This window comes from Vigna radiata, chromosome 7 (genome assembly GCF_000741045.1).
Source record: "Vigna radiata var. radiata cultivar VC1973A chromosome 7, Vradiata_ver6, whole genome shotgun sequence".
NCBI lineage: Eukaryota > Viridiplantae > Streptophyta > Magnoliopsida > Fabales > Fabaceae > Vigna > Vigna radiata.
This window is the reverse complement of record NC_028357.1, coordinates 41784447-41803848: the sequence shown is the minus strand read 5'-3', so window position 1 is coordinate 41803848 and position 19402 is coordinate 41784447. Positions and strand designations below refer to the sequence as shown.

Here is a 19402-nt window from a genome sequence, read left to right as displayed (position 1 = left end):
ATAATAATATATTCATGACACATAATTCTTAAGATATGACTTAATATTGAATTGTTTATAATTATATTTTCTTTATTTTTTTTAATAAATATTTTGAATGAAAAATAATTAAAATATCTTATATTTTTATTTAAATTAATTAATTAATTATAAGATAATTTTTTATTTTATAAATATTTATTTTAAAGTATAAACTTTTTCTTAAGTAACTTCTTTAATTCATGTTGAACTGCAAAAGTAATTAGAGTTAGTTCTTAAGTACTTTTTCTAAACACATTACAGTCTTTTAAAAAACTTTCATGAAGAAGTTAGTTAAATTTAAATTATTTAAATGGGTAAAATGGTAAGATAATTGTTTCAATTTCAAAAAATAATTAAATTTAAATAAGAAATCATTTAAAAGATAAAAATAATTGTTTTAATTTCAAAAAATATTATTTATAATGACTTGTAGAATAAAATTAGAAAAAAATTGTGTATAATAAAAGACAAAACTCCCCACTAATATCGATGTTCTTCATTTCTCTTCAACTTTTTTCCTCATTATTTTTCAATTGTATAATCAATGAATTATTTTTTTCACAACAAGTTGTGCTCACTATAACAACAAATGCATTTTTAGTTAATTATTTTTTGGGCTTTTCTTTTATATTATTCTTAAGTTTGATATTATTGCAAGATAGGTAAATTTAGGTCGAATGAAAAATATGACTTAAATTTAAATTTATGTCGGACAGTCTAATCAACTTATTTTAGAGTAGCATATTAACTTTCTTTAGTAAAGGAGCTTAAAACAAATAGCTCTCTAATACAAATTGTTTACAATAGTTGTATATAAATAAGGATATTATTTTTAATATACCTTGCTTAATTTTAAAGCTACATTTTTAATTTTATTTTTTAAAATATCTTATAAACAACTGTTTTGAGATGCATGTTCTAATATCAGATTTCAGTTCATAAAATGGGTAATGATAGTTGAATTGATATTGTTTTGTAACTTTTATCTTTATTTTGTCAGTAAAAGTATATACTTTTTTTTTATGCTGAAAGAACAAACTTTTACATTCTTGTCAATATTCCATTTAAACTTAAAATAAATCAAGTATTTAGTGATAAAAATAAATATATTTAATCTGAATTTGAAAATGTTTATGTATATATATGTATATTAGAAAAGAAAAGAAAATATTTAAGTGTAGAAAGTTTTTATAAGTTTTCCAATCAATTTAAAAAAAAACACTTTGAAAAACTTGATTTATTTTATTCTAATCAATTAATTTATTGTCGAAAATATAAATGATGATGAACTTCAAAATACGTTATATGTTATTCAAATCAATTAAATAAGCTGAAAACGGATATGAGTATAAATAAATATCAATAACCTAGTATTCAATTAATACAAAACGATGATATAAGTAGTTTGAGAAATTTCATAGAATCGATTAATTTACGTTAATTGTTTAAAAAAAATAGACATGTAATGTTCCATTTAATAATATAAAATTATTAAATAAAATATTATAGACATGACAATGAAAAAATATATAAGACTAACATTTAACTATTATATTACAATCATCTATAAAAAGTAAATACTAAACATAAATAATCATATAACTACACTAACATAAACTAGAGTTTTGTGAAAAAAGAAAAAGATTATACAAAATAAGATTTATCTTAAAATATATGTTGTTGCATCACCTTTGTCCAGGAGGGACATCTTTATTTGCTAATACCATTAAGATGATTATTGTAAACAAAGATAATACACAAACATAGAAGAAATGGTAAGCAAATGTGCAAAAAGAGAAATTATAAAACAAGTATAAAGATATTATCACATATAGTCATTCATAATCACAATCATATTACATACAAAAGACTCATATTAGATTCAATAATCTGGATATGCATGTTGATACCAAATTCTGACGAGTTATGAACTTGTGGTAGTTTCTACTATTCTGCATAACCATTGTCAATTAATCTCATCCTACCACACACAAGGTCAGTCTGATAATATCTTTGGTCAAGGTAAAGCCTCTAGACTAGGACCTCCTATTTCTTTATCCATATACCTCACCTTTCTCTACTTGAGATTGTAGAGAGACATGATAACTCCCAATACAGAATCCGTATATTGATACATATACTATTTTATCTACCACGAATCTTCCTTGAATTAGTACTAAGCATTCTTAGGTTACATTATAAATCAATAATCATTTTAACATCCACAAATCAAACACATTAAACATATCATAAGAGACATAAAAATTTGAGTTCAACTCTAATACTTTCGCTCAACAAGAATATCTACTTACTCAAAAAGTAGTGCCTGAAAACACATTTGTCTAGCGACCAAATAGTTTGTCCAACGAGAATATCACTAGAACTTACAGACTTAATTTCTCACAAAAGTCGCCTAGCGAGACTTGTATAGCCCAACGACTATAAAGTCAATGAGCTTTCTGACTTTGGTCTCGCCCAATGCCTACCAAGTCAGTAAGTCTTTAACTTTGACCTTGTCCAACAATTGTTAAATTAGTAAACTCTTTGACTTTAGCCTCATCCAAGAACTATCAAGTCGGTAACTCTTTGACTTTGCCCTCATTTAGTGAATATATTCTCATCCAATAACAGTCAAGTCAATAAATTCCCTAACTTTGCCAAGTCAATAGCTTTTTATCTTTGACTTCGCTCAACGATCAAGTAACATTTATTTTTATTACTAAGTTAAATCCATGATTATGAACTCAATAAAAAGTAATAAAAAATTACAATTTAAATTAATTTTAAAATATGTAGGAAATTAATATTTTTATATGAATTCATCTTAAATTTACTAGTTTCATTTAATATCATGGTTTGGATGTAGATGCTTGGGGTAAAATAATTTTAAGAAATGAGAACATAATTGGATTTATGATATTGTCTTTAAGAGAGGTTGAGTTCAAGAACAAATTTGGAAAGTTTTTAAACATACTTCTCCTGAAGGAATCTTAGGGAAAAAAAAGGAACAATGAAATATATTTTTGTATAAGCTAATATTATTTTATATATAGATTAAAAAAAAGCGAGATAGTTTCAATATACTACCTTAACTTATGAATAAACTTATTTCATTTTACTTTTTATATTCTCACTTAACAGTTTTTCTGAAAAAGTTTGTATATTATCTTAGATTAACAAAACAAGCCATCGGCATTAGAACAACTTTACCCCCTTCAATAAATCCGTGCCACTTAACTATAATCACTCAAAATGCAATGTAATCTCAAACACACAGGATTTAAGGAATGTCTTTTTTCTGGGAAGAATATCAATGGCACTCATCTTGTTATAACCTTAACTATTTATTATCAAATCGCCAACTTAATATTTTAAAGAGGGAAAAAAAAGGTTTAGCAAGATTCCATTATAAAGCAAAGTGTTAATGAATCACAACACAACCCTTGACAAAAGACAAAAAGAAAGCTCCTTTGAAAAGTAAAGTATAAAACTTAATCAAACCGTCCCCAAAAGAAGATGATCATGCTTTAGGGTAATACTTGGCCCAGTCCTTATTATTCCTGTCTTGTGAATCACGATCCTCAGTTACTATAAAACAAAACTTCTTTTTCCAGTGAACTACCAATAGGGGATACCTTGGGATTGTACAAAATTCAAATCTTATCTTCATTCTTCCAATAAGTACTACCACAAAAATGAAATGATATCAACAAAGACACATGTTTTTCAATCAATCAATTTGAATACAGAACAAAAGGAAATCTGTGTCTGCAGCCGAAAAGTAAAAAATATACATATATATGGAAAAACTGTCTGCAAAGCTAGTGTCAAGTATCAGCCTTGAGGAAGGACAGACCACATGTATCTTACCCCACAGCTTAACACCCTTTTTTCTTTCTATTCATTCTGGGGTAACACTACCATCAATTTCACTATCCTTCTCCTACCCCTTTTGCTTATCCAAATTTGAACAATAGTGCAAAAACCAATATGGGAAATAAAGAATGAATAGCAAAAAGATGAGTAGAATCTAGAAAACTTCACTGGCTGAATTGCTAGAGGGGATTCTTTGTCTTTTCTCCACATATGCAGAAGGAAACCATCCTGCTCTACCATTGCATTCTCCTTCTGACCACCCTGAAGGGTTCACCTAGGCAAGCATTTAGAAATTTGGTAAACATGGACGCTCAAACATTGAGAATTTGATTAATCAAGCAAATATTACGATGAAAAATGTTTTGCATAAACCTTTCGCACAACCACAAAATCGCCCTTTGAAAAACTCAGTTCCTTCTCTGATTCAGCACTGAAGGGATGCGTTGCCTGCAAGCGATGCACCAAAGAATAGTTGATGAAAAATAATAATAATCATAATAGTAATGAAATTGATAATCATCACGATAATAATCAAAGGAAAGATTAGCTTTAGGAATATGTAGCATACTTCAGCCAAGAAGTACATAGTTTTCTCGGAGCCATTCTCAGAAATAGTCACTGGAGGAGCAGATTCTTTCTTCTGTCTGTCTGAGACCATCTGAGAAGTTCCAATAAGATGAAACGTAATTAATATTAAGAAAATGAAAACAACTGATACGAACAATAACACACTAGAATACAAATAAATAATTATTATTATTATACTCTTAAAAGTTCAAGAAATTTGGTTCTCACCTCAGCTTCAATTTCACCAAGAATAGCTGCAACTCTTAAATGGAAAGTCTTTTCTCCTTCAACCTAAATAATTACAAGCACAATCTTTAAAATAAAATTCTAAAACCATCACAAGTTAGGCATACATTTATATAATAGCTAGCAATCACTGTTATCATACCATGGCAACAAGCCTTTGAAAAGTAAGTCTCTGCTGCTGTGCTTCAACGGCAGCCAATGCAGCTGAAGCTTCTTTACCTAGAACTGCCATGTTTGCTTTCAGCTCCTGCATCTTTGCTTCCGCAGCATGCAGTTTGGCTACGTGTTCAGCAGTTTGAGATTCCCGAACCCGTATTTTTCTTCTAGCAATCTCTTCCCTCTGATTGAATTTCAAAACCAATTTGAGTTATAAGATTAAAAAAAAAAGTAACTACCACCACTCTGAAGTGCATGCTAAAGATAAGAATCATGATCTAAATATCAGTTCATTAGAATATATCAGGTAAGCCCACTAGGATGGTTCCTGTTCTGTCAGTTAAGGGAGTTAAGAGTTGGTGACAGAACTTGGAAGAGACTAGATTCACTGAATTTCAGTGAGATAGATCCTGGCGGGAGATTTGAGGCTCTCAAAATCCTGGCTTGAACACTGGCAGTTATTCTTTCTTTTTCTAAACTAGATTCACCACCGATCAAGGATATAAAATCCCGCCTTTTATTCCAAATTTTCCCTAATTTGTGCACAGTAGCAAACAGACTTCCAAGATTGTTACTTTTTTGGAGTCTTATGAGGTTAGGAGTATCATTGACATTATACTAGTTGTATTATGCAAAGCCTACGATAATAGCCAAACCTGGGGTGAGAGATCAACGTTTCCTATTTCAAATTATCATTGCTCACATCACACTACAATATTCAGAGTCTCCCTTATTCCATTTTGAATTTTAGGGCAAACCCATCCACCATTACTTTGGGCCTGTTTAGAATTTCTTTGAGGTTTTCTATAAGCTGACCTATAGAAACATTTTAATATTAACTTCTTCAAAAATTGATTTTTAACTTATGCATAAACTAATTTTAATTTATGAAGAAACTTATTTTATTCTTTTCTTCTTATTGTCTTCTCCTAAAAGTGCTCGTGTAAAAGTTTGTCCAAATAAACTCTTAACCAATTAGCCCATTCTTGGTTGTATTACAGCTGTACTTCACCAAAAATATTAGTATAAATAGGAATAATAGATTAATGCTTTCATTTTAAATGATATCCTCTGAAACCACCTCATAGTTATTCAGAGTCCTCCCTAGAGTATCTCTGTACTGACATTTTTCTTCCCCAGTGGCTGTCTTCTGACTACAGCCACCTAAATCTAATATTCCAAATTTTTTCCAGCTGTGTAGGTCCCACAAGTAAGCTTTCAAGACATTACTGAAGCCCATGTAGGAGATCCAGCAAATTCCAATTGTTGCTATTGAATACAGTGAAAAACAATGTATGAGGATTAATCTCCCTTGTGAGTATTGCATTTATAATAAAACAAATATGGATTAAGCCCAAAATACAAATAAAAAATAACAAAGTAACTAAAGATAGAAGATAGAGATATTTATCTAAGATATTTAATAATCTAATATATTTAACACTTCCCTCAAGTTGGGACATACAAATCGTATGTACCAAACTTGTTACAAATATAATCAATTCTCGATTCGCGTAAAAACATAGTAAAAATATCTACTGATTACTTAAGTTAACGAAATTAGTCTTGATGTCTCCATATACAATCTTCTCTCAAATGAAATGACAATCGATTGTAATGTGTTTGATCCTCACACAAAAGACAGGATTAAAACTAATATGAAGAGTAGTCTGATTGTCACATACAAGTGTCGTTTCAGTGACATCTCCAAATTGTAGCTCTCTAAGCAATTGTATAAGGATCCATGGGTGTGTTAACAGATTTTGGATTCATTAACCCAATTTCCTCCAAAATATCCAATGCATACTTCCTTTGAGATATAACAATACTATGTCACCTTAATACCTAAGAAATATCTGAGGATCTTTGGTCTGAAAATGGTGACAAAGATGTTGTTTCATATGGGAGATGCCATGGTTATCACTTCCTATAAGAACAATGTCATCAACATATACTATCAAGTAGACACATCCAACACTCGAGTGACGATAAAAGACTGGATGATCTGCCTCACACCGAGTCATACCAACTTGTTGAAAAACGTTGCTAAATTTTTCGAACCAGGCCCTAGGAGACTGTTTTAGGCCATATAAGGATTTGCAAAGACGACATACCAACCCATAAGACTCCTCCTGAACAACAAATCCTAAAGGTTGCTCCATATAAATCTCTTCTTGCAAATCTCCATTGAGGAACGTATTTTTGACATCTAGTTGATAAAGAGGTCATTGATGAATAATAGTCATGGCTATAAATAAACGAACAAAATCCATCTTTGACACTAGGGAAAAGGTATCGCTATCATTCAATCCAAAAATTTGTGTAACCTTTGACCACACGACGAGCTTTGAGGCAATCAATAGTACCATCAGGACCAACTTTGATAGCAAAAATCCACTTGCAACCAACAACAGATTTCCTAGACGGTAATAGGACAAGTTCCCAAGTTAAACTATTCTAAAGAGCACTTAATTCATCTAGCATGGCCTAACACCAACCAAAATGGGCTAAGGCATCACCAACAAATTTTGAAATGGTCATAGACAAAAGGCAAGTATAAAAAGGTGAATTGGAAGATTAAACTCGGTTGACAGTGTCAAAGGAGACAAAGTAGTTGGCACTTGAAATGAGTCACTAAGTAGTTGTTGAGAATGATGTCTGCAACTATAAACCTAATGTGGTGATGGAGAAGAATTTGATGGTGGTGGTTGTGGTGGTAGACAAGGCACAACTGGAGGACGACAAATAAAAGGAATATTGACTAAACTAGGAATATTGACTTTATTAGATGAAGATATATCAGAAGAAGAATGGCCTTTAAAGTAAAAAATAAAAAGGCTCATTGAAGGTGGTGACATCTACATAAACAAAATAGCGGTTAAGAGAAAAAGAAAAACACTTGTATCCTTTGTGTGATCTAGTAAATACTAAAAAAACCACATTTGTGTGATTGAGGAGAAAACTTATTAAGACCAGAACTAAAATTATGATTAAAACATGTAGACTCAAACATTTATAGATAAGGGATGAAGAGGTTCATGAGAAAATAAAATAGAATGAGATATTTTATTATTTAAAACTGAAGAGGACATTTGATTAATGAGATAACATGTAGTAAAAATAGCATCAACAAAAAAAATTGAGGAACCTCACTATGAATTAAATGAGTGCGTTTTGTTTCAATAAAATGTTTATTTTTGCACTCAACCATCCCATTTTGTTGAGGTGTATAAGCACATGAAGTTTGATGATGAATGCCATGAGGAACCATAAATTGTTTAAAAGAATGAGAATGATATTTGCTGTCATTATCAATTTGCAAAGTTCAAATAGAAAAACCAAACTGAGTTTTAAATTCATTAAAAAAAGATTGGAATATTCAGAATGATTTTTCATTAAAAATAACAAGTCCATCTGGAATAATCATAAAAAAAGTAACAAACAATTGACAACCTAAATTAGATTTAACATAACTAGGTTCCCAAATGTCAAAGTGAACTAGGGCAAGAGGGGATGAAACATGTTGGTAGACACAACGAGGAAAGGAACTACGACTATGCTTGCCTAATTTACATGACTCACATGCCAAACTTGATAACTTGGATGAACAAGCTGTTGCAATTTGAAAGGACTGGAATGACCTAATTGAGCATGAAGAAGAGATGAAGACTCTATAACTACACCAACATGTGTAGGAGCGCGGAGATGATAAAGACCATGAGTCTTACCTATATAATCAGCCATAGAGTTTTGATATAAAGGAAAAACAACATTGAAAAGATTATGACAAACACCATAAAGATGTTGAGTATTATTGGTGTATAATAATTTGGCTTGTTTCCAGAACATGTGTCGTATGAATGAAAAATTTGTTTTACAAAAGAGAGTGAAGGGTACCTTTGAGAACGATGCATAAATAAGCAACAATTTTCATCCAACAAGACCCTCAACAGAAGCAATACCAGTCACTTTTTGAGTAATATGATCAACATACCCCTAACACTTTAGCCAAAGTGTAATGTCTGGTGTCCAAGTCACATAATTAGTGTCATCTAACTTATCAATAGACAAGGTGCACACTCACATAGTTAGTATACATAGACATGCCAGACGCACTGGTGGCAATAGAGATATCAGAAGAGACAGCAGCAAAAGAAGCCATAAATGAACAGGAGAGTGAGAGAAACCTTAAAATCCAAGTTTCTCCAATCAAGGCAATAAGGCCAAATCCACATAAAGGAGGTCGGGGCATGTCTAGCAAAGGTGACCGTAGCCGCAAAAAACAGTGCACATGCCGTCACACACGGCTAGAAAAGATGGCATTTGTGAATTTCGGCCAACATGTGGGAGCATGTCTGGATTCTGATGTTGGCGATCTTGACAACGTTGGGGTTGCCAGGCCGAGACGAGCAGAACCGTGTGGTTATCGGTTGAAACTAAACCTCCGACGACGGTGACGATGGTGGCGTCTCTAACGGCGGCGGCGACTGTAATGGACAGGGGCGATGAAATTTTTTCAAAAGAACCTTAAGCTTTAGATACCATATTGAATATAGTGAAAAAAACTATGTATGTGATTAATCTTCCTTGTGTAGAAAATACACATAGAGTATTGTATTATAATAAAGGAAATATAGGCTAAGCCCAAAATACAAATAAAAATTAATAACAAGTAACTAAAGATAAAATATCTAATAATCTAATATATCTACCAATTGCATTGCTTGAGCCAGTCCTCGTTCCCCCTTTCCGTGGATTTAACTATTTAAGAAGCTTTTCATATCATGTGGTTTAATTGTTTAAGGATCTTTTATCCGCCTTAGTTAGGAGCGCATTTATAGAAAGTTGTTGCGAGGATTTTTATGTTTTAAGAGACTTGAATCTTAGGAATACCACTGAGTCAAGTTTGCTCTAGTAATACGACCCTTGTACTTGGCCTAGAAAATCAATATATATAGGAGTATCGTGTTTCCCTTTTGTAATCACACATCAAAATATCTTATGCGACTAAGTAACAGAAAGTAACTATAGAAATACATATTTAGCAATATGAAAATGGTAGTGTTCACATAATCAGATAAAATGGCAGAAGAATGACAATATGTGGCATTAAGAACACCAAATGAAAATGGAAAAGGTAAAGTTAAATATCTCCCAGCCCCCAGAGCTGTGAGCCCAAGGCATTGGCTAAAAAGATTCCCAAAATGCAAAGTCCCCCTCTTCACAAAAGCCATTTTTACACCACTACCCTCCACTCAGCATAACAATTACCTTTCATATTTGATTCTTATATGTCCTCTCTTTCCTTCTAGAATAAACTTTCCATTATTTGGTCCATGGCTGAAATGATCCAACACCTGGCTCATGACCTCTTTGGGCTCACCTTCTCAAACTATATCACATCTTTATGACATAATGTCAAAACCGTGCTGCTTATTATGTATTTTAGGAAGTTTTTTATTTTATCCTTTCTATAATTTTATTCTTCATTACAGGTGTATCTTGCTATTAAAACTAGGACTATGTATTTAAAAACAATCCCATAATTACAGGGATTTATTTCCTTAGAATTAGCTCTCTACATTTCCTAAAATAAACAACAGGTTCATCTACTTATAGGACCAATGGCCTCATTACTGAAATATAGAAGAAATAGATTATTCTTTCTAAATTTGAGACATTACAACTTCGAGAATCTTCCATTATACATAATTTCAAGATACATTGTTTTTGCCTTCCTGGTTTATATTGCATCAAACATGACACAAGTTCAAAACTTCACCTTTCATTCCATTTCATAAATGAGATTCAGAATTCAAATCATAATTAAGTTATTGGTTGATCCAAGAGAAGACATTGCTAATTCATTGTAAACTTTGACTTACCAGTGCCTCTGCTTCTTGTCTCATTCGACTATACCGTTGAGCAAGATGGCGCGCATCCTCCAAAGGTGCACCATTGATCATTTGCCTCAAAGGATCTAACACCTGGGAATTGAAACCATTGCATTCATGCTTCTCACCTTATAATATTTAAAGATAATGTGAATAATAAATTAAATTGACCTTCCTCAAGGATTCCAAATGTCACCTAGACCTCCTATGTAGTATCAGAACATACACATGTTCCTTAGATTTAATTTTCAGCTGTTCTGAAGGGTGTCATGAATGGTACATGTTTGAAAACAAATAAACTATGGGACTACTATGTTTTGAGAGTCAATGCAATATTTTATGAACTTAAGGGATATCAATATCATTTACTCTACCAAAATATATTTTTCACTAAGCAAATTGACGGTTCTATGTTCCAAACTAGCTGCGGTAGCATGACCAAATTGATACTCAGATAATCTAGAGATCCAGATCAGAGTATTTTAAACCTTAGTGGGTAATACAAAGTAACAACGAGCCCCATATATCATACACAAAGAACAGCAGAACATGGGTATTGAGGACTTAGAGTAGCAAAATGCAGCCACATCATAAGGTCAGGAAACAATATACACTGAAAATGATAGTTAAAATAGCAAAGGGAAATTATACACTCCTTTGTATCTTCTTGACAAAATTCTTTCAGTGATTCATATTTTAAGCATCAACTCCTCGTCTATCATCTTTTTAACCAACTACTTATTCAACAAATATTCACTTGACAACTGGTAAACAAAATTTGGTCATTTTGGGACTTCATCTTGTTTTATGTTCCAGTAGACACTTCAATATGATTATTGTACGATAAAAAAACAGCATGGCAGTGAGCACTAATGAAAAATGTCCAAGATTTAAAGACACATTATTTTTTACCATTTTACTTTTCAAAACTGAGCAAAAAAATTATTTAATGGAGAAAAGGAACAGAGAGAGGATATGTAACACTTGTACACAGCTTTTTGAATACTCGTAAATTCAAATGTGGCTAAACGATAAAACTAATAATTTAATAGATTCTCTCGTTCTGAATTTGCATTAAAACTTATACATGTGATCAACAAAAGAAAAGTCCACCTGAGTAGATAGAAGCCGATTTAACTCTTCATGCTCCTTTTCTACATGCTTACGGGCATCACCATATACAGATGCAGCCTTAGCTAATATATTCTCACTGTTGTTCTCTGCTCCATATTTACAGCAATCCTCAGAAAGTTTTGTTCCTGTCTACCATGGGTATTGTTTATGAGGATTTAATCAAATCATAATAAGTCCATAAACAAAATTTCTAGGTGCTTCTAATTCCTGAACGTATCACTCCTCAAAGTACACTGAATTTGCAGAAAAAAAGAAGCAAAAATCAATTTCCACCTGTCTCAATATGCTTGTAACCTATAGCTGTAAAAGTTTCGGCTGCTTTAACAATTTCTTTCTGGAAGTCCTGGAACAAAAGTTAGCTTTGAGCATATCATTAAACAGAACCAACATGAAAATACAAATCTTTGAAGATAAATTTATTTTACCCAAAATGATAAATGACAATTTCTGCAGTTCAAAGGCGTGCAGTCATGCTTACCCCCACCCCAAGTTAATTAACATGTTCCCCTTCTCACTGCCTCACTCAAAGTAAATATGATAGAATCAGCTCCAATAACTAAAATGTATTACAAGAGATATTAGGTCAAATGTAGGATAACAATGTTTTGGGGTAATGACAGCAGCAACAAGAAAACCATTCAGGATAGGTACCCAAACCTATCTTTTTTGAAACGCTTTCACAGACTGCAGATCCAAGCTTGATAAGAAATGGAATTAGAAGTTACAAAAAATGCAATAAAAAAAATCGTGAGTTCATAAATCTGATAACCACAATGACTTCATTCTATGCATGCATGGTCCATGGACACTGAATAAACTTCCTCGATATACATATAACATACTATATTGAGTTTATGAAGGAGGAAATTCATTGCTGTTCAAACATTAAGAGTTAACCTAAACATGAAGAGAAAATGCATACCTTCCCTGAACGTGTGGCCCTATACAGCTTTTCCAGCTGTTGATGTCTCTGCATTTCGACCTCATCAATGACCACAACATCTGAGCTCTCATAACCACTACTGCTGAACTGCTTTATTACAGCCTGAATAACAAGTACATTGAGAAAGATGACAAACTGGAAACTCGAAAAAACAAACAAAACAGAAGTACCATTACCCAATAACTCTGAAAGTGTGAATCTAAACTACAAAAACAGTGTCGTTGATCCACGGGAATGTGCCAAACAAAACCAGAAAAATAATAATCCAACACCTTATTTAAGCAAACGAGTATCTATCTGAACCTAAACTTCACTCAGAAAGCCGTTAGTCAACAACCACATTTTCACTTGCAACTCAGAACAACTAAGGAATAATTAAAACGTCAAAACTGATGACCAAATTCCACAAATTTGGGGTACCCACATGCTAATTTGAGAAGAAATCACCGAAATTGAGGTGACAACACAGAAAAAGACAAACTTGAACGGAAGGGAAAGGAAACCTGTTGCTGTTTGGCAACTTGCTCTCTGAACTTGGTGGCTTGTTTCCTCAAAGCGTCCATGGCGGTTACTTTATGCTATGCTCTCTAATCTTACTTCTGAAAATCAAAGGGAACAATCAAAGTACCAAATCAGATCCAAATCAAATGTTTTCTGAGAACCCCAGCTCAGCCCAGTCAATCAACTACAATTATGTCCCTCTCTCTATTTCTAAAATATTTTTTTCTCTCTTCACTTTTTACTAATATCCCATTTAGTCCCTTACATTTTGAAACTTCCATTTCCATGTTTTTAACTTCCGGAAATTATTCTAAGTGGTGAAATTTTCTATGAAAACTTTTAGATTTTGACAAAATTATCTGTAGTACATTTTAAAAATATTTGATTTCAGTTTTAATAATGCATACTTTTTAAGTCAAAATAAAGTAAAGAAAATTACAAACATAATATTACAAGAGACAAATATTTGGTTAAAAGTTTTTTAATATATCATTTTGAAATAAAAGAATTAGAATTATAACATAAAACTGTAATACGTGTTTAAAAAGTGAAACAAAGAATTATTGAAGATATTTTTAACTTAATGTGACAACAATAGATATCTAATTTAGTTTGACATAAAACCAAATGTATGCAAGTTCCCGGCGCATTGTATGGGTTATTATATTATACTACTATAATATACATTAAACATTTACTTTTGCATGTGTGATTTTCAAAATTAATTATTGGATTAAATATGTTTTGGTTACTTAACATTGAGTAAAAATTAGAATTTTCCTTTTCAAAATTTTGATGTAATTTAGTCTTTCAACTTTAAAAATATATGAATTTATAATTTTTAATTAAATTTTGTTAGATTTGTTTGATGTTTCAAACACATTTTTCAATTAAATAAAGTTAACAAAATTTGGTTAAAATAATTAAACTCATGCATTTATAAAGTTATGAGACTAAATTAGAAGAACTAATTTTAATTTTCACTAAAAATTAAAAGTTAAAACATATTTAATCCTTGATTCTTTTAGCATTCATATTCTTTTATTAATCATTTAAAAAACTTTAATCAATTTGTATTTTTTGGGTTTAACTTTTTCTGACAAACAATGTTTTATTTTAATATATTTATATTTATTAATATTAATACATAAGGTTTTGTGGACACATTAATATACAAAATTTTATTCCAACTCTAACTTTTTTTCTTATAAGATTGTGTTTGTTTTTAAATAAATATTTAAAAGAATATATTTAAGTGAATTTGATAGTAAAGATGTTTGATAAATTAAAAATATATTTTAATTGATAAATTTAGAATATTATTATTTTATTGTTAATCATAAAAATAATTTTAAATAAAATATAATTAATGAAAATCATGTTAACATAAAATGTGAAATATTATTTAAAATGAAAAAAATTCAAATTTATGAAATTATATTAAAACAAAAAAGAATTGGTAGAAATGAAGTTAAAATAAATTATTATATTTAAAGCATTTTCACTTTAGCTGCAACTTAACCACCAAGTGAGCCTTCATTATATTGAGTTGTGCATTTCTTAGATAAAAGAATAAAAACATACAGAGTTTAAAATCGTAACCGGATTTTCATTAATGAAATAATTTAGTATAGTAATTAATTCAATAATTATATGTTGAAACATACACATTTATTCTTCCCCTACTCCTTATTAGATTGTCTTGATTATGAATATCCCAAAGTTATGAAATCAAGAATGTTAATTTTATATGTTAATAGAAAGTCACATGGCAATAGTCTTTTATAATATAAACAAAAAATCACTTTACTATTCATGTTATTTTTATTGACAAGTATTTCAAAATTGAACTTTTTTAATTATTAAATATTGTTAATTTATTCTTTTATTTATATTTAATTTGTTATCCTACATGTTTAAATTATTTTATTCTTTTATGTATTTATTTAATTTTTAAATTGTTTTTCTCTAAAAGTAGAAATATATCTCTATATTAGTGTTTTCATTCTTAATTTTATTCTTTTATAATTTATAATTATTTGGTCAATTAATAAATTATAAAAGAATAAATTATATAAGAACCTAAAAATCAGAGTATTGGAGTAGATAGATGTATTAAAATAATGAGACCGAGTATTTTATTTTAAAATAATCTTATAATATAAACAGAACTTTCTAAAGTTCGATTCATTACCTAAAACACCTTTATCTCTCTAAAATACCATCCTTTTTGTTTTCTCTCACTTTTATCTACTCTTTTTTATTCTTGGGTCACGCGATCAGGAAGTGTCTAGGCGATCCTGACGTTGAGGGCTATCCAACTGACCGATCAATTAGTTGAATCAGGCAAGTAAGTGATAAACCCCTTTTCTTGGCCTTTAGGGTTTTGATTGTGTAAAACAGATTTGTTTTGAATGAATCAAGTGTTTCTCTTCTTAAATTCTTAGTTTGTTGGTGATTCAAAAGTTGAAATCTCCTCACCAATCGGTGGAATATAGGTTTTCTATACATTCCTTGCGATGCAAGTCTCGGTTGTGGTATTTCTTGAACTGTGCAAAAAAATTATAGAGGTAAGGGAAGCTAGTAAGTTCTTTTATTTTTGTAATTTTTGGAGTATGTTTGTAGAGAAGATGATTTTTGAATTATTATGAGCTGAAATCATGATTTTGTGGTGTATGAGTATGATGACATGTGATGGTTTTTGGGTGTGAATTAATGAATTGAAGTTCTGAACTGTTTTGATTGATGATTTGATTTGTTTTGATGATAGGGAGGGGTTAGAAGTCTGTGATGAGGTTGGTTAGTCTTGAATTGGAATAATCTTACTTTGTAGTAAGTCATTTTAAGGAAGTGAGGTAGTGAAAATGAGAATTTGAGGTTAGATATTCAATTGGTCTGTTGGGACAACTTGAGTAAGTAAAATGTGACTTGTTTGAGTCACTAAATTACTTAAAAATGTGAAGAAAGTAATATAATGAGATTTAGGTCCTTAGGTTGAGAAATTTGGTGTTTTTAAGGGGGGATTAGTTAATAATCACTTTAGAATGTTGGTAGCGGGGTTTAGAAACACTTGTTCAAGTCTAATTGAGTATATAACACAATCTAGGAGGGTTAGAAGTTGGGAAAAATAGTTGGAATTGATAAATTTGATGTACGTTGCGTAATTCTACAGATTTGGTGCTGCATAATTATGCAGACTTGTTGAACGAGCGGATTCGCTCAACGAGTGGTGGTAGAGGTGGGTTTTCTGTCTAAGGACTTTCGCTCAGCGAATGGTATGCGCTGAGCGAATTATTAAGGTCCGAGAGCATTGTCAATTTTAACGACTAGTCTAGGTTTAGTTTACTCTTTTCTTATGTGTTCTTGTTTGATTTAAATGATGTGGTGATTTATCTTGGATTATGTATGAGAGTGTACTGAGTTATATATGTATAAAAGTAAGGTTTATTGTTTCAAATGGTGTGAAAAATAATTCAAGGAGGAATTACTCAGTGGTAATTGACAAAGTTTGTGAGTATGAATATGAGAAGCTTAGTCTTGGAGTTCATCCTAACATTCTAATGGTCACCTATTCTCAAGTGGAGAAGAGTGAGACATGTCGTGAAAATAGCAGGAGGTCCTAGCCTAGGGGGTTTTCCTTGACCTTGTGTGGTAACTTAGGATGGGCCAGCTGATTCACCACAACAAGTGCATGAACTGCCATAGCTACATATTCATACTAATCTGGATGGTCAAGTCAATGGTCTGTCAAATATAAAGTTTAGTTTGTTATGATATGTGTGTATGCAACTTACACAAATGTTTAAATTGAATTAATATATCTTTAATTGTTTTACATCTAGCTTACCCTTCTATCTTTGTTTGCATTGTATGTTTCTTTGTTTTTCTCTCTTTGCCATGATCATCTTGTGGGTATGAGCAGAGGAAAACAAGGTGACTTTGGAGCATTGAAGGAGGTGTGACGTTGTAGAATAGTTTTCCTTAGAATAGTACTTGTGAATAGTTTTGGATTAGAGTTTTTGTATATTAAAGTTTTAAAATCTATATTGTTATTTCCGAGTATTTGTGATCTAGTTATTAGTGTTCTATAGTATCATGTATGTGATAACTCTTTGATATATATATAGTGATATGCTATATTTTTGGGGATGTTACAAATCACATTTAAAGTATTACTTTTTTCCATATCATTTTTTTTATTTTAATAATTACTTGTTGGTTAAAACCCTCTTTTGGTCCTCATATTTGTCTGTCAATCTCAATTTGGTCATCATATTTTTTTTGTCTCAATTGGATCCTATAATTTGTAAAAATGAAGCAATTAAGTCCTCTCCGTTAATTAATGACTAACGTCGTCTGTTACTGATGACGTGGTACGGAGAGTGATGAGTGCATATTTATGCCCACATTTATGCTTTAAAATTCAAATTTTTGATAAGATATTTATGCTTAAATGGTTGATTTAAAGTGAATCTGTGTGAAGTTGAATTATTGGGTTTTGGAATTAAAGAGGCTTAAAAAGTGATTTTAATGGCATAAATTATTCTTGGATGTTCTAATATTTATTTGTGCAGCTGAAGTTAGAGTTTTATTGGTCCAAATTGCAATTTAAAGCCCAAAATCAAATTTTATTTGAAAAATAATGTCCAGATGGGTCAAATAGGAAATCTTTACTCTTGCACCCCCAGATTTCCCTACATGCACCCCTCAGTTCTAAACCAGGCCAATACTGAAGCCCAACAGTAACCCTTTTCTCCTACACCTCCTAAGTTTCCTATTCTTACCCCTCCTAAACCAGAGTCCATCAGATGTTGGCACGTGTCGCCAATCCACCACACACAGATTCAGCCAATGACTTGCTGCCACATCACTGATCCCTGCACTTACCAAATGAACCACTCAGAACATGCCACCTAGCTCCTCTTGCCACGTCATCACCATCTCCAACAGAAACCCTAATTCCCAAATCCAAACCTTAGCCACACATGGCCGCCGCCACCATCTTCGCCAGAACCCGAATCCGGCAACCACAACGCCTCGACCACCATCTTCCTCGCGTCGTCGGAGTGCAGGCCGCTGCATTCGTCTTCTCCTCCATCAACGACGGCCACCACTTGCAAACCCAACGCCATCTTCCATTTGCGCAAGGCAGAAACTACAACAGAAGCCATCCAGCAATCGCGAAACAAAACCCAGAGTGCCGTGAAGATCCCTAAATCGCGCCGCTGTGCGTAGGTCGACCACCATCGCGCAACCGTCTTCATCTTCCTCGCCCAAATCATCTTCGAGTTTGATCCTGCGAGAACCAAGTCGTATCTTCGTGCATCAACCCCAACACAAAGACGCCGTCGCGAGCTTCTCCTCCATGCCTCCATCACCGGACCTGCATAGTAAAGACCAGAGAAGAACAGAAAACCCAGATCGCAGGCAGAGGCAGAATGGAGCTGTCAAATCCCTCCATCCCCAATTGCAAAACCCTAATTCTGGGTAGAAAGGGGGCAGACACGTGGCGACATTTCATTGGCCACGTCCATAGGAGTTAAAACTGGTCAATATTGCTTAAGTCTATTCAAAGTTGGTCAAACAGGGGTTCTGGTGCAATTTTAGAGAATTCTGAAGGGGCTAAAATGCAAATAGAGGAAATATCAGGGTATTTGTGTAATTATGGAAAGTCAGAAAAGATAAAAGATAAATTCAATTGTTGAATTAATTTAATCTGGGAATATCAACAGGAAATATCTTCCAAATAATATTATAATTATCTAAATCTTTTAGTTATTTGGAAGATATAAGATAAAAGATTCTATCAATTGAATATTCAAAGTCCAAGCCCAATCAAACCTATATAAAGAGACCCAGGGAGGCCGAAGAGGGGAGCTTCATTCATTCATCCACCATTGCTTTCACTTTTCTTTCATTATGTGTTTCTAAGCTCCTAGGGCTATTCTGCTGTAATTTCATTATGGATTCTGAGGTTAAGTGAATTAATGCAATTGTTTATTTTGATTATTGATTTAAGTTGATCTCTCTCTATGTCTTTCATCTCTCTATCATATTAAAAGCA

The 19402-nt window shown here is 31.9% G+C and overlaps 1 protein-coding gene across 1 annotated transcript; it reads right to left on the bottom strand.

Moving 5' to 3' along the window:
- Nucleotides 1-3722: 3722 nt before the first annotated feature.
- LOC106765398 (SH3 domain-containing protein 3) lies at nt 3723-13572 on the bottom strand. The gene is made up of 10 exons (XM_014650004.2): nt 13341-13572; nt 12817-12939; nt 12168-12237; nt 11874-12019; nt 10752-10853; nt 4853-5050; nt 4693-4755; nt 4466-4555; nt 4270-4344; nt 3723-4171 (listed from the first exon to the last, which is right to left on the bottom strand). Exons 1-10 carry the CDS (start codon nt 13398-13400, stop codon nt 4052-4054), a joined length of 1047 nt encoding a protein of 348 aa, XP_014505490.1. The 5' UTR covers nt 13401-13572; the 3' UTR covers nt 3723-4051.
- Between the last annotated feature and the right edge of the window lie 5830 nt (nt 13573-19402).